At 53.6% G+C, this 16353-nt stretch overlaps 1 protein-coding gene across 9 annotated transcripts in view; it reads right to left on the bottom strand.

The window, feature by feature from the left end:
- Positions 1-16353, bottom strand: part of CCDC33 (coiled-coil domain containing 33) — a 122337-nt gene that overhangs the window by 83827 nt on the left and 22157 nt on the right. For 7 of the 9 annotated variants that reach the window (XM_054239423.2, XM_054239422.2, XM_054239429.2 and 4 more), the window contains one exon: positions 10366-10529. In XM_054239423.2, the coding sequence (XP_054095398.2) occupies positions 10366-10529 (164 nt within the window). Of the gene's footprint in view, positions 1-10365; positions 10530-12715; positions 12972-16353 lie in introns of those variants that run through there. The other 2 variants (XM_054239427.2, XM_054239431.2) reach the window with 2 other exon arrangements.

Below are 16353 nucleotides of genomic sequence, written 5' to 3'. Positions count from 1 at the left end.
AACACAACCCACACGCACACACACACACGCACACGAAATCACCAGACTCTTCTGATTCCCAAGTCATTCTGATTCTCATTCCCCTCCTAACTTGTTCGGTGTTCAGTCCGAGTTCTGAGGTCTGGGGCCGCTTCCTGTAATCTCAGCACTTTGTGAGGCCAAGGTGGGAGGATCACTTGAGGCCGGGAGTTTGAACCAGCCTGGACAATGTAGTGAGACCCCATCTCTACATATAAAAAATTCTAATAATTAAACATAAATAAAAATGGAGAGGGTTGACAACCCATGCCCTCATTCTTAGAGATCAGTGGGAGGGACTGGGGCTGCTTCTCTGAATGAGCCAGGTGCTCCAGTTTGCCACAGTCGCTTCTGCTCTCTGTGGCATCGCATGCCATGAACTTCAGATTTGCATAACTGGCTTGGCCCTGAAGACGCTGACTTTGAGTCCTGGCTCCTGGCTCCACCGCTGCTGACTGTGTGGCGTATCCCTTAAGCACCTCTGAGCTTAGCTCCTCCCTGACAATGGTGCTTGGTATCTCACAGATTTCTGGATGGACAGTGGAGCCTCAGAGGAGGAGCAAGGATGAGGACGTCAATGGGATTCCAGGGCAGCTCCTTCTGCTGGAAACAGTGTGTACAGGGAGGGTTGATAGAATCAGGGAGCACACGGGGAGGAGGAGCTAAATTGGTGCCCAGAGCCCCAGCCCCTGCTCAATGGCCTCCCTCACTCCACTAGAAGCTAGATCATGTGGCATGTGACCCTGGGACCCACAGGGGCCAGGCTAGGGCAGAGGGAAACTGGACAAAGCCTGGAGGGAGCACCAAGCCTCCTGGCTGCTCATGATGGCCAGGGAGTGAGGAGGAGTCCTGTCAGCAGCTCTGCCTGTGCTCGGGAGTAAGCAGAGGAGACAGCATTGCAGGACACAATGAGGACCCCGGGAAGACCCCCTCTGGCCTGCCTTGTGGGCCCCAAATCTCCCCATGAACGCTTGCTTTTAAGCAAGCATTGCCCTCTGAGGCTGTTCTGCGGGCTTCGAAGAAGCTTGTCGGGGAGAACCCATGCTTCTTGAGTCTGAATGAGGGCTTCAGGCATGAGAACACCTCAGGGGCCCCAGGTGGCAGAGATGGGGGAACATCTGGAGAGAATCCTGTGGCTTCATTCTGGCTGGGGGTGGGTCTCGGGCCAACCCTCCTTCAACCACTGACACCAGCTGTGTTTATAACTCTAGGACATAGAGAAGTTCTCACTGAACAAAAATTCCGAGGTTCTGAGTTTCCAGGAACTGATGTCATGGGTGGCAGGTGTGGGTGGAAAATCGAACCATGGTGCAGGGACCCTGCAGGAAAGGTGTAGACCCTGGCTCCCAGGCCTGCTCCCCACCTGCATCCCTTTTCCTATGAGCATCTGCTGGGAGAGAAGGAGCCTTGGCCTCTGCAGGAGCCAGCGGCCAGATGGGAATCGTCATTTTCATCTGCTCCACTTCCACTGGCCAGCCACGTGACCTCAGACACATCCATGTTCTCCCCTGGGCCTTGGCCTCCTTCACTGTCACATGGGAATAATGCAGCCTGTTTCCAGGGCTGCACTGTTAGAACCAGAGGGTGTAAACAGCTGAGCTCCCAGTGAGCTTCGAGTGGGCATAATCAGCAAGTGGGGGCTGCTTTATTCCTGGGACTGTCCTATGATCACTGTCACCGTGTTATCGTTATTTTTGCTGAGCCAGCCCTCCGGCTGTTGAGACAAGCCATGGGTCACCTGTGAGTCATTTTGGGCCTCCGCCCAGATCCCTGCCTTCAGGGACCCTTGGCCAAATGCCCCAGCCAGACAGGGAGGAAGGAGAACTCCAGATCCTAGTTACTACATCTTCTCTGGAAGTCCGGGTCTGGAAGTCCGGGTCAGGGCCCGCACTGGTTACCGCGTCTTCTCTGGAAGTCTGGGTTAGCGTCCTGTGCCAACATCCACTCTTCCAAGAGGGGCAACCAGGGCATGCGAGATCAAGGCAGAGAAAGAGGTGGAGGGAGCTTTTGGATTTTGAAATCCTGGATCCTGCATCCTCCCTTGGGTACTAACTACTTCTATGACCTTGGGCAAGTCATGGAAATGCTCTGAGCCTTAGGAACCTCATCTGTAAAATGAGGTATAATGATAATACTATACCTCGCTCATAGGACTGGGCGGCAATTAAACTATGAAACACACAACACACTCCTAGTTTATTTGCCAGGAACATGGTGGGTATTTGATAACCGCAACCTTCTCTGACCCCTCTTACCAGGATTTCAAACAACTGTTCCACTTTCAACACCTACTTCAGTGAGTCACCAGAGTCAGAGCTCAGTGGCCAGGGTCAGGGCTGGGCTCAGTCCATGATCAAGGTCAAGCTTGATCCAGGGCCAGGGTCAGGGCTCTCAGGCTTGTCTAAGAAAAGCAAGGATGCTCTGAGTATGACTCTAGCTGGTCCTGATCTGTGCCTCCTTCCCCGTGCCGCCCCAAGCCTGCCCCACATGCACAGAGGAAGCAGCGCCTTCGCCTTCGAGTCCTGGCTCTGTCCCCACTCATTAGCTCTGGGCAGCAGGCAGCCAAAGAAGCAGCTGCCAACGTTGGCAGCCCTGCCATGCAGACTTTGGCCAGGGGTCAGAACCCCACAGGCCATCTCCTGGCTGGCCCTTTTCCCACATCTCATCCTGCCCACTGGGGCACCCCCTGCCACTTAGTGCCACTGCCTTCCTGGTCCCTGCTGTGCTCTGACTGGCAGGTCTCTCTGTGCCAGGCTGGGTGACAGGTGCTGGGCACTGTGCAAGCCCCAGGGCACTGAGCCTAGGACACCCTGGGCCTGGGGACTGGCCCAGTAGACCAGGGTATAGAATCTATTTTGGGTGGCAGAGCTGGGACTCTTGTTGCCTCTGAAGAACTAAGATTGTTTCCCAGCCCAGAACACAAGCCAGCCAGGCAGGCCTGCAGCAGCTGGGAGGCCAAAGCTTACATCCTGGTCGTGGGAAGACCGAGGCTCAGAGAAGGCAAGGACTGGCCTGAGGTCATATAGGGAGTCAGGGGCAGTGGGCCCGACACTAGGTCTTCCTGAACCTTGCCTGGCTTCTTTCCACTGTCCTGTGGCTTTCTTCTGATAGATATCAAGTGCCACTGTGAGCCTGCTCGGGACTCCCCCTTCCCCCTGTAGAGTTTTAGACCTGCCGCATCTCACACTGGCACCACCATCTCGCTAGCCCTTTAAGACAGGTTCCCAGGTGAGGTTTTCAGGCATTGAAAGTAACAGGGCCAGGTATTCATACAAAGCAACCGGGCCAGGTGCTGCAGCTCATGCCTATCATCCCAGCACTTTGGGAGGCTGAGGTGGGTGGATCACCTGAGATCGGGAGTTTGAGACCAGCCTGAGCAACACGGAGAAACCCTGCCTCTACTAAAAATACAAAAAAATTAGTCAGGTGTGATGGCGCATGCCTGGAATCCCAGCTACTCGGGAGGCTGAGGCAGGAGAATCACTTAAACCTGGGAGGCGGAGGTTGCAGTGAGACGAGATTGTGCCATTGCACTCCAGCCTGGGCGATAAGAGCGAAACTGAAACCTCCATCTAAAAAAAAACAAGGCAAAGTAACTTTCCCACAGTCATACAGCAAGCTAGAAACATGGCCAGATTCCTTAGACGATTATTTATTGACTGATTCCTATGTTCCAGATACTGGGTTTCATGAGAGAAATATAATGGTGGGCAAAGCAGACCTGGTGGTTGTCCATGGAATCATTGGGGCACCATGGAGGCGGGAGGTGGGGGGCATGACAAAGAGTAAGCGCATCATCACACAAAGTGCACAAGCACATGTGCTGCTGCAGAGTCGCATGGAAACATGCAATGAGGGAGGATTCGGCTTCATCTGGGAGATCAGTGAGTCTTCCTTGAGGAGGTGATGACCGAGCTGAGATTGGAAGACCGGAAGGGAGAATTCTTTTGGGGAGGGAGTGTGCAATTCACCCTAGGGTGGGAGGCAACAGGTTTGCTCAGAGACCTGAGAGATGTCCAGTGTGGCTGGAGCAGAGAGGGAGGTGGACGTCTTGCTGCTGGGGAGCTGGAAGGGATCAGCAAAGACTCAGCTCTGCTGGCCCTGGAACTCTGGGAACAATAGGAAGCTACTGGGTTCCTTTGGTACGATGGCACCATAGTACCAAATGGATAACCTACCTTTGAAGGGGTCTTCAGGGAGCAAGAGTAGAGGAACCAAGAGCAGCTGGAGAAATAGTGTGGTAAGCCTAAGTCGGTGGTGGAGCTGGCTGAGAGAAGCCGCTGAAGCCGACAGATGGGTGGACACGGACATGACTTGGTTACGGAGCCAATCGGGGGAGAACATGACAGCAGGATTGGTGGGATCACACCGGCTAGAGAAAGAAGTGCCTCATAGGGCAGAAACCTGAGGGAGGCCAACATTTAAGGCCAGGCAGAAGAGAGAAAGAGGTATGACTGCAGGGGAAGAGTGGGAGAGTGGGATAATATGGAAGGGGAGAAAGGGCTTCAACCAGATTGAGTGGTCACGAGGGGCTGATGGCCTTGTCTGAGAAACTAACTCACCCGTCCCAACCCAAAGAATGGACTCAAAGACCCAGAGAACAGCAAAAGTGAGACTTTTTTTTTTTTTGGACAGAGCCTCACTCTGTCACAAAAGTGAGACTTTTAATGAGTCTTGCAAGATGGTGTGTCTGATAGGCAGGCGCACTCAGCACAGTTTCAATAAGCAATTTCCCCTAGTGCACAGGTCTCCCCTCCGTTCCTCAGAGGCTGAGTACTGTGAGGTCACAATTTTCCCAGATCGTTAGGTAGGGCTTTAAGTTTTTTTTTTTTTTTTTCTTGCTGTATTTTGTTGTAGCCCACAATGCATTGCCATCCTAGTTAGCTCAGGGGCTATTCAAGTTTTTGACTTATGATCCAAGTAGCTGGGCAGGCTGATAAAAACAGACAAAACGAGCTATTTTGCAGGCTAGTAAACTTTTGTTTTAGACTAAACTTTGCTTCGGGTTAGGGCAACTAAGGGGGTGGGTGGGGCTGACAAGCAGGTCTTTGGCTATCCAAGCAGGGGCTAGCATATCCTGTTTCTTCAGTAGCTTGCTGACCTAAGCCGATTTAAGGCACTTTGTCTCGGAAATGGACGATGTATACATGATTTCCTTCACCTGAGAGACCACAAAAGATGAGATGCCGTTGGATGCAGGGTCAGACATGGTGGTCACTGATGAAGAGAGAAGCTATTTCGGTGAAGTGGGGTTAGACTGGAAGCTGAACAGCAGCTTAGCTGAAGAGAGGCTGACCCACAAGACGAGCCAAGTGGGCCTGCTGGTTTGGAATAGTTTTGGCTGGAGGATGTGCCTATTACTAGATGGGCCCAAGCCTGGTGCCTACATATGGGGTGAAGTGGCCATGCCCCAAACATGAGAAGCACCATCTTTGGACCTGAATGCTCTTCAGCTCCCCGCTAAGGGGATGAATGAGTGAACAGCTCTGGGGCACTCTTAGGTCTGTGCTTCACTGCGCCCCCCCATCCCCTGCAACTGTGGTCCTTCCTGCGGGGGATGCAACAAACCCAGAGAGAAGGTCAGGATCCAGGCTGAGACAGAGATTCTCAGGATCCCCACTGCCAACCTCAGATGAGAGGAGATGGGGTGGCAGAGGGCAGGAAAGCAAGTCAGGAGACTAAGCTCTGGGTACCAGAAAACTGCCAGCAAAAAGATGAGAAAAAATGTGGGCCGGGTGCGGTGGCTCACGCCTGTAATCCCAGCACTTTGGGAGGCCGAGGCGGGTGGATCACGAGGTCGGCAGATCGAGACCATCCTGGTCAACATGGTGAAACCCCGTCTCTACTAAAAATACAAAAAATTAGCTGGGCATAGTGGCGCGTGCCTGTAATCCCAGCTACTCAGGAGGCTGAGGCAGGAGAATTGCCTGAACCCAGGAGGCGGAAGTTGCGGTGAGCCGAGATCGCGCCATTGCACTCCAGCCTGGATAAACAAGAGTGAAACTCCGTCTCAAAAAACAAAAAAATGCTTGGAAAGAATGTAAAATTATATATACGGACTTCCTGCAGTGGTTGGCATGCTCAAGTGAATGACCATCCACCACTTCACATAGTTACCTTTTGTGTATGTGGTGAAAACACTTAAAATCTACTCTTAGCACATTGCAAATATACAATATGCTTTTTAAATTTTTTCAGACGGGGTCTCACTCTGTCGCCCTGGCTAGAGTTCAGTGGCGCAATCTCGGCTCACTGCAAAGTCCGACTCCCAGGTTCAAGTGATTCTCCTGCCTCAGCCTCCCAATTAGCTGGGATTACAGGCACCTGCCACCATGCCTGGCTAATTTCTGTATTTTTAGTAGAGATGGGGTTTCACCATGGTGGCCGGGCTGCTCTCAAACTCCTGACCTCAGATGATCTGCCCACCTTGGCCTGCCAAAATGCTGGGATTACGGGCGTGAGCCACTGTGCCCAGCCACAATATAGTATCATTAACTAAAGTCACCCGCTGCATATTAGATCCCCAGAATTATCCCAAAACTGAGTTTGTACCCTCAGAGCAATATTTCCTAAATTCCCTCATCTCCAGCCCCTGACAGCCACCATGCTACAGTCTGCATCCATGAGTTCAACTAAGATTCCATTAAGTGAGATTATGCAGTATTTATCTTTCTGTGTCTGGCTTATTTCACTTAGCATAATGTCCTCCAGGCTTATCTGCATTGTCACAAATGGCAGGATATCCTCCCTTTTATGGCGGAATAATACTCCATTGTGTATATGTTGTATATATATGTATACAATATATAATTGTGTGTGTGCATATATGACATAAGTGTATACAAATACATGTATAGGACGTGTGTGTGTGTGTGTGTGTGTGTGTGTGTATGACATTTTCTTTATCCATTCATTCATCAACAGACACTTAGGAATAATTCTGCAATGAATATAGGGATACTCTTGACCTCAAGTGAACCACCTGCCTCAGCCTCCCAAAGTGCTGAGATTACAGGCATAAGCCACTGCACCTAACCCAGATATCTTTTCTTTTCTTTTCCTTCCTTCCTTCCTTTCTCTTTCTTTCTTTTTTTTTTTTTTGGACAGAGTCTCTGTCTGTCGCCTAGGCTGGAGTACACTGGTGCAATCTTGTCTCACTGCAACCTCTGCCTCCCAGGTTCGAGTAATTCTCCTGCCTCAGCTTCCTGAGTAGCTGGTACTACAGGTGCCTGCCACCATGCCCAGCTAATTTTTGTATTTTCAGTACAGACAGGGTTTCACCATATTGGCCAGACTGGTCTTGAACTCTTGACCTTGTGATCCTCCTGCCTCAGCCTCCCAAAGTGCTGGGATTACAGGTGTGAGCCACTGCACCCAGCCAGATATCTTTTCAAGATACTGATTTTGTTTCCTTTGGATATATAACCAGTAGTGAGACTGCTGGATCATATGGTAGTTTTATTTTCAATTTTTTGAGGAACCTCCATGCCGTTTTCCATAATGGCTGCACCATTTTACTCCACAGTCCCACCAACAGTGTACAACGGTGCTCTTCTCTCTACACCTTCACCAACACTTATCTCTTGTGTTTTGAGAACCCCATCCTAACAGGTGTGATGTGGTATTTCATTGTGGCTTTGATTTGCATTTCCCTGATGATTAGTGATGTGCACCTTTTCACATGCCTGTTGGCTATTTGTATTTCTTTGCTGGAAAAATGTCTATTCAGGTCTTTCTCTCTCTCTCTCTCTGTTCTCTCTCTCTCTCTATCTCTTTTTGAGGCATTTGCTCTTGTTGTACAGGATGGATTGCAGTGGTGTGACCGCAACCTCCGACTCCCAAGTTCAAGTGATTCTCCTGCCTCAGTTTTCCACGTAGCTTGGATTACAGGCATGCGCCACCACTCCTTGCTAATTTTGTATTTTCAGTAGAGATGGGGTTTCTCCATGTTTGTCAGGCTGGTCTCAAACTCCTGACCTCAGGTGATCCACCCAACCTGGCCTCCCAAAGTGCTGGGATTGAGCCACCATGTTCCTCATTTTTAAATTGGGTTATTTGTTTTTTTGCTATTGAGTTGTATGAATTCCTCACATATTAACTCTTATCAGATACATGGTTTGCAAACATTTTCTCCCGTACTGTAGGTTGCCTTTCATCTTGCGGATTATTCCCTTTGCAAACTTTCTAGTTTAATGCAGTCTCACAATTTTTGCTTTTGCTGCCTGTTCTTCCGGTGTCATAGCCGAAGATTAATTCTCAAGATCAATGTGAAGGAGCCTTTCCCCTCTGTTTCCTTGTAGGGGTTTCACAGTTCCAAGTCTTACATTTAAGTCTTTACAAATAAATACATATTTTTTAAAAGCTTTGAAACATTAATCATGAACAAAACAAAAACTTCAGTGAACTTTCTTATGCCTATTTTACGCTTTGTTACTTGTGTATTCGGAATTAGATGTGCAGGGATAGAAAACTCTTTCCAGGGTCTATGGTCTCTGAGGGTCTGGATCCTCCCTCTGGGGTTCCTGCTTGGGGCTGGGGGCCACCACTGAAAGCCTCCTTCAGGTCCCGACAGCTGGGCCTTCATTCTCAGAAGCCCTTCCTTCTCCTTTCATTTGCATCTCATTAGCACCACCTCGAGCTGGTGGCAGCTCCGCCTGTCTGGAGCCCTGGGAGGCAGGCTGCAGCCGACCCCCTCCCAGCTGGAGAGGGGTGTGACGACCTGCTCTCCCATCCCCCCTCCCCGCGTTCTCCGTCCCTACCCTCTCTCTCGCCCCACTTGCCGCAGCCACTGGGAGGGCGCAGGCGGACTCAAGGCGTGCCCCGCTCTCCGCACCCCCACCCAGGCTCAGGTCGCCTAGGCGCCAGCCGCGCGTTCCTATGGCAACCGGGTGATGGCGCGGGTCTCGGTGCCTGCCTAGGAGCCACGCGGCCACCCAGCTCCCCGCCCCGCCGCCCAGGCTGGATTGGTGACAGGCAGGGCCTCAATCTCCCGAAATGATCGGCGATAATTGGTTTATGGAAATAGCTGAGCGAAGAAAGCTGGCTCCCCCACTGGAAACCAGCCTCCCTGCCAAGCATGATCCCTCCACCTGCCTTTCCCTCACCAAGGAAATGGAGTTGGGGGAGGGAGGGCCGAGGAGCTGGGCTGGCACAAATGGGGCTTTTGAGGCAAGTGTTTCACCTGTTGGTCTCACCGTGGGGGACTGGAGGGAGCGGGACTTGTCGTAGTAACCAGGTGTTGGCCTCAGTCACTCCTTGGCCCCTAAGTTTGGGCTCAGGCCTATGTTGGGTGCATTGTTGGGGGAAATGGAGGAGAGATCCACCCTCAGGGAGCTCCAGAGGAGCGCATAAAGCATATTGATATAAAGTACTTCAAACCAGAGTCACCTCTGCTTGGAGCACCAGAGGAAGGAGAGCTCAACTCTGGTGGCTGCCTGGAGGAGGAGGCTTCCAAGAGAGGATTTCAGCAAGCATTGGTAAGAGGGCTGGGGCAGGCAGGCACTTCCCTAAAAGAAATGTGGGCAACAGACTCTTGGCAGGAACTGAATGGTGCTGGCATTGGTGGGGTTGAGGAAGTATAGGGTGGCTTGGGTGGGATGCCACCACGGCTCCCACCACCTGTCTGTAGAGATCTAGGGGCCACATGCATCCTTGGAGGGTGCTTTATAGCAAAGATTGAGCAGACGTCCAGTGATGCCAGCGAAGGTTGGCTGAATGGAGACTGTGTTGCCCTTGGTGCCTTTCTGGAAGAAGTGAGACCTGTGAGGTGGGCATAGATGTGACGTGTCAGGCCTTGGCGCCAGGCTGGGGAAGTGTGTACCCTGACAGCAGCTGGTTCGAGGATGCGTGGAGGGTGCATTAAAGGCCCAGAACTAAGGGAGTCCCCCTGATAGAAGTGACTGGAGAAGGGGGGGAGGGGAGGGTGGTTATGAGGACCCTGCCCCAGGGCTGGGCATGGTGGGGTAGGGCACCCAGAAGTCAGAAGAGGCAGGCCCCAAATCTTCCCCTTCCCCAATCTGACCATCACCCCCATGAGCCCAGCCCAGGCCTCTGCATGAGAGGGCCCTGCCCCACTGGAGCTGAGCTGTGGTCAATCCCTGCCCAGCTGGTGTGGGGTGGGGGGTGATGCTCTGGATCCTTGACACCCGGCCTTGCCCAGCCCCGGTGAGCAGCTCCCATGCCAGGCAATGCCCACAGCGCCTCTGTGAGTCATACTTGGCTCTTCCTCTCTGGGTATGACAGTCCCTGTCCTGGGCCTTTGGGTGCTCGTATTCCAAATAGCTGTCCCCCTGTTTCTGCTCACAGCCCCAACCCATTCCCTGCCCCCACTCTCACCCAGCTACTTACACCACCACATAGGGCCAAGGCTCGGAGCCATCCTTGCAGGCAGGCAGGTTGGTAGCCCCATGGAGGGTGACCATGATGGTCTCCTTGTTAGAGGGAGACAGGTGACCGATTTCCGGTTCCATGCTCTGGGAGGTGACCAGGGGCTCCTCCCGGCCTTCAGTGTTCTGTGGGGAGAGCCAAGGATGAGTGGCCTCTTTTTTTACTTTTACTTTTTTTTTTTTTTTTTTAAACAGAGTCGCACTCTGTCACCCAGGCTGGAGTGCAGTGGGGCCATCTTGGCTCACTGCAGCCTCTGTCTCCCAAGTCCAAGCGATTATCCTGCCTCAGCCTCCCCAGTAACTGGGATCACAGCCATGCATCACCACATCCTGCTAATTTTTGTGTTTTTAGTAGAGACAGGGTTTCACCATGTTGACCAGGCTGGTCTTGAACTCCTGACCTCAGGTGATCCGCCTGGCTTGGCCTCCCGAATTGCTGGGATCACAGGCATGAGTCACTGCACCTGGCCCTGAGTGGCCTCTTCTGCTGCAGCACCTCCCTTGGCTGCCACTCTCTAACATCTAGCCCCCCTCACAACTCCCATCAAGTGCCTGCCTCCCTCTGTCACCCCTCCACTCACTCTGCAAGGCAGTCGCTTGGTGCCATTTTCTCCCTACCTCTGTCCCCATCCCACATCTCTCAGTGTCTCTCAGCCTCTCCCCCAGGCCTGGATCCAGGATGAGACAGGCCACCTCACCTTTCAAGTCCGGTCCGGTTTCTAAGCCTTGGCTTTCGCAAGTACCCTCATCTGTAATTCCTAAATCCCACCTGCTTTTTCAGTCCTAGCAATGGGCCACCTTCTTCAGTCTGTCCCGTAACCTCGCCTCAGCCCACCCATCACCTCAGTGATACACTTTACCTCAGGTGATACACTGTACAGCTTACAAAGCTTCTCCAAGCCTTGGGGGCACTCCGTGCATTACATGGAGGTGAATACATGTGTCCGTCCCAGATGCCCCACCTGTCTTCTACCCAGGGAAATTTGCGGACTGGGGAGAAGGAGGTGCCTGCCCATGCCGGGGCCTCCTGCCCCATGCAGGGACACAGCAGCTCAGTAACTCGTGGTTCCACGGCCCAAAGGACCATTGTGATGAGTTGCTGAGAGAAGACAGAGCCCTGGCCAGCTGAGGCAGTCAGGGAAGGTGGCAGAGAGGAGGAGGCCTTAAAGGGTTGGGAGAATCTGCAGGAGTGGAGTTGGGGAGGAGAGGCCAGGAGCAGGAACTGGAGTGAAGGAGCAAGCAGGAAGGGGCAGAGCTTTCCAAGGCCCAGAGGTGGCTCAGTTTGACTGGGGAAGCAGTGGGGACTTGGGGGAGATGGCAGCACTGGGGACATAAATGCTGTGGGGTGGGGAGGGGTGTGGCCATGGGGCTGCTGTGGCTCAGGGGTGTTCTCGTCCTCCCTGGCCCTGGTCCTCCACTGGCCAGCTGGCTGACTCTCCACTCTCAGTTAATCTGACCCAGATTAATCCTTGCTAGGCCTCCTTCGGTAGGAGGTCTCCCTACCCTTTGTCCCTCCAGCTGATGTGAGAGGCCATAGAGGGGCCCTCCTGGTCATGGAAGATGAGCAATGGACCTCTTCAGGGTGGTGGTGGAGCCCTGAGGGGCCACTGGGGGCCTGTCCCACATCTCTGGCAAGCTCAGCCTGTCAGACCCTGCATTCCAGGGCAGGCCTTGGTGAGTGGTTAACAATGTCCTATTACACAGAGGGGAGATTGAGGCCCAGGCAGAAGCAAGGACCTGGGCATGGATGGACTTTGGTTTGATGGCAGCCCCGGCAGGCTGGGTCCCTGGTTCAGAACAGGCTAGCTCCTGAGGAGCCCTGAGGGTCAGGAGAGCAGGTTGAAACCAGCTCTGCCTCTCACCACACCAACTACCAAAGCCAGCCATGCTCTGAGAGTCAGTTTCACCAGTGAGGAGATGAGGCCTATCTGGAACCTGCTCCGCTCCTACCTTGAGCCTGGGGGTCCTGGGCACCGCACCACCCCTGCTGGCTCCTGGAAACCTCAGGCAGAGGGTAAGAAAAGGGGACAGTGCCTGAGGCTCTGCCCTGCCCTGAGGAGTTTTAGGGACGTTATTTCATCCATTTCTCATGACAGTGTGGGGTGCCCACAAATCGGAGCCACACACCCCCTCAACAGCTCCCCTGGGGGTCTACTGGCCTCTCAAAGCTAACAAGCTCTTGCCTCCTCTTCAAACCCCTCCTCCTGCTGTCTGCCCCAACTCCTTAATGAGTTAATGGTGATCTGTTCTTGTTTTTCAAGCCCCACGTCTTGGAGTCCTTCCTGATTATTCCCTCTCTCCCTCTTACATACCTTATGCAGCTCCTTAGCAGATCCCGTCAGCTCTGCCTTCACATCATTTCTGGACTCTGACCCCTTCTCGGCATCCTCGGGTCAGCACTCAGTTCCCTCCCAGACACCAGCACGTCCCGACTCGCCTCTGACGGTTTTCTCCGTTTCCTCTCCGGCTCTCCCTCCACCCCATCCGATCTCACACAGCGGCAAGAGTGAGCCTTTACAGACTAGTCTGGACCCTCTCTCTCCTCTGCTCAGAACCCTGCAGTAGTCTGCTTCTCTCAGAGCCTCGCAATGGCCCGTGGGGCCCTCCTGGAGCTGGCCCAGAAAACTGACCTCATCTTGTCCCATAGAGCCCTGTGGGTCACTCAGCTCCAGCCACACTGGCCTCCTGGCTGTTTTTCGTACCCACCAAGCTCCCTCCTCCCTCCCAGCCTCTGCCCCAGCTGTTCTCTCAGCTTGGACAGCTCCTCCCTGGGTGTCACCCCAGAGCTGTCATCCCTTAGCCTGCCTGGTGCAGGTTGTGGTCCTTGCCTAGCAAGATTACTAATTAGGAGGTGGGAATATATGCCCCCCAGATCAGAAGTGCCAGTCCTGCAGACAGACCCCCCTTCCTCTGACTGAGGGGACCACCCCTACCCTCCTCCAGGACCCAGCAGGGCCTGTCACCATCTGCAGAGGTGTTGATGAAGGTTGCCCCTCTTCCTTCCCTTCCTCCCAGGGGAGGGGAAGATGCCCCTGCCTGGAGGTGAGGGATGGGGCACAGCCAGAGTGCCGTGCTCCTTGCCCTCCTGGGTAGGCAGCTTCCTCCCGTATCCACCCTCACTGCCCACCACCATGAGCCCCCACTCCTCCGAAGCCTTGCTCTCTGATTTAGTGGCACAGGAGCAAGGCTGGCAGCCCCAGGGCAAAAGACCTAGGTTTCAGCTCGGCTCAGCGTGGTGGCTCATGCCTGTAATCCCAGCACTTTGGGAGGCCGAGGCAGGTGGATCACTTGAGGCTGGGAGTTTGAGACCAGCCTGGCCAAGATGGTGAAACCCCGTCTGTACTAAAGAAACAAAAGTAAACCAGGTGTGGCGGCACGGGCTTGTAATCCCAGCTACTCAGGAGGCTGAGGCAGAAGAATCACTTGAACTGGGGAGGCAGAGGTTGCAGTGAGCTGAGATTGCACTTCAGCCTGAGTGATAGACTGAGACTCCATCAAAAAAAAAAAAGAAAAAAGGAAGGAAGGAAGGAAGGAAGGAAGGAAGGAAGGAAGGAAGGAAGGAAGGAAGGAAGGAAGGAAAAGACCTAGGTTTCAGCTCAGCTCTGGCCCTACCTCTCTGCCCCACCTCTCTGAGCCTTGGTTTTCCCACCTGGCCAGTGGGAATTCGTGGAATGGTTTGTGATTCGGCCTTTCCACGTTTACGGTGCCTGAAGTTCCTGCAGTGAGCTGGGTGATTAATATTCCTCGATGGATTCCCCTTTTTGCTATGAGGGTACAGGCCCTGTCACAGGGCCTAGGAGTCACGAGCTCTCTAGGGTCCCACAAGTGAGGGCCCCAGAGCATGGCCATTGTCCAAGGCGCTCACTGACCCCTGGCAGCCCCAGAGCCCAACTAGGCACCTGCAGACCCGGCCAGGAGTCGCACTGGCTCCTCCTCTACCTCCTCTCTGCCTCCGCCTCGGGGACAGCCTTCCCTTCTGGGAAAAATGCTTGCAGGAAGTTTGGCAAGAACTGCTCGTGCTTCAGTTCTGGGCATGAGGCCAGCTGCCAGGCTGGCGCCTCCTGGTGAGGCCTGCAGGCATGTGCCTGCTGGGTAGGCTGGGCCCAGGGCCAGGGAGGCCTGGGGCCAAGGGTGATGCCAGGACGGGGATGGTGGGCCAGGGCAGCCAACCCTCCCACGTCTGGATGGGAATCTGCCCACTTTCCCTCAGAGACGTCTTGCATCAGAAACAACGTCCTCAGCCCACCTCTTACCCTGGCCTGCACTGGAGGATTTACGAGAGAACAGAAAATGCACATACCGGGTTACACAAGGGGGAGTGAACTGGGGGTGATGGGGAAATCCCCCTGTAAGTCTCAGGCAGCACAAACCCATCTGTAGGGGCATGGTGAGCTCTGGGGAGGAAACTCATGTCTCCTCTTGGCGGGGAGCAGAGCTGGATGCTCACCGTCAGCTTCTCAGGCTCACTCTCGGTTAACCGACCCAACACTGCTAGGGTGCAGAGATCAGCAGGCAGCTTTTCCAGGCAGGGGCTTGGCCAGTTTAGCTGCCCAAGGCCACACAGCCAGTGGATGAGAAGCTGGGCTGTGGGCACCGAAGCCTGCCTGATTCCAAAGCTCAGCACTCTCAGCTACTCCACTGGGCCTGGTAAATGTTCCCGTGGGGCCCTCCAGGAGCTGACCCAGAAAGCTGACCTCATCTTGTCCCATGGGGTCCTATGGGTCACTCCGCTCCAGCCACACTGGCCTCCTGGCTGTTTCTCGCACCCGCCAAGCTCCCTCCTCCTTCCCTGCCTCTGCCCCAGCTGTTCTCTTTGCCTGGACCTCTAATTCCTGGGTCTCACTCCAGAACTGTCATCCCTGTGTCTTGCTCCCTCCCTTCCCTCAGCTTGCCTGGTGCAGGCTGTGGTCCTTGCCTAGCAAGATGACTAATTAGGAGGTGAGAATACATGTCCCCCAGATCAGAAGCTGCTAACTCCGGTGCCCTTACCCAACCAGACAGGTGGCCTTGCCCTCAATAGGCCAGGATTAGCCAGCAGGTGTTCCAGGGGAACTAGGACTGCCCATCACTTAGGGCATTTTTGAATCTGAGTGCTGGGGGGAGGGGCAGGGGTGGGAGGAGGAGGCAGAAACAATGGGAAGGAGTTAATGGCCCTGGGGCTTAACTTGGTTCTGGCAGCCATAGAGATGGAAGGAGACAAACTCTTCCATCACTCCTCCCTTGCCACCCCTCTCCTCCAGCAGCCTGGGAGACCTGAGGAGCTAAGCCCAGTTCTGCCCCCTAGAAGGGCCTTGCGCCTGAAAACCCACACCAGCTGAAGAGGGGCTGGGCTGGGAGGCAGGGTACCTGGCTGCCCAGATCTGTCATGTGGGCAAGTTATTTGACTGCAGTGGGGCTATTTCTCAGCAGTTTTACAGGACTTTCAGTTATGCAGCAATCAGAAATGATGAGTTCGTGTCCTTTGTAGGGACATGGATGAATCTGGAGAACATCATTCTCAGCAAACTGACACAAGAACAGAAAATGAAATACTGCATATTCTCACTCATAGGTGGGTGATGAAAAATGAGAACACATGGACACAGGGAAGGGAGTACTACACACTGGGGTCTATTGGGGGGAATAGGGGAGGGACAGCAGGCGGGGGGAGCTGGGGAGGGATAGCCTGGGGAGAAATGCCAAATGTAGGTGAAGGGGAGGAAGGCAGCAAAACACACTGCCACGTGTACCTATGCAACTAACTTGCATGTTCTGCACATGTACCCCAAAACCTAAAATGCAATAAAAAATAAAAAAATAAAAAATAAAATGGTCCCCCAGGTTCCTTTCAGTTTCAGCATCTAAACTTTCCTGGGAGTTCCCGTGGCCAGGGAAAAGCTGTTCTACAGGTGAGGAAGCACACTCAGAGAAAGCAAACCCTCTGCATGAAAGCACACACACAGCTTAGCTA

The sequence above is a fragment of the Callithrix jacchus genome, chromosome 8, assembly GCF_049354715.1.
Source record: "Callithrix jacchus isolate 240 chromosome 8, calJac240_pri, whole genome shotgun sequence".
Classification (NCBI taxonomy): domain Eukaryota; kingdom Metazoa; phylum Chordata; class Mammalia; order Primates; family Cebidae; genus Callithrix; species Callithrix jacchus.
The sequence above is the reverse complement of the archived record's forward strand: the minus strand, read 5'-3'. Positions and strand labels throughout refer to the sequence as shown.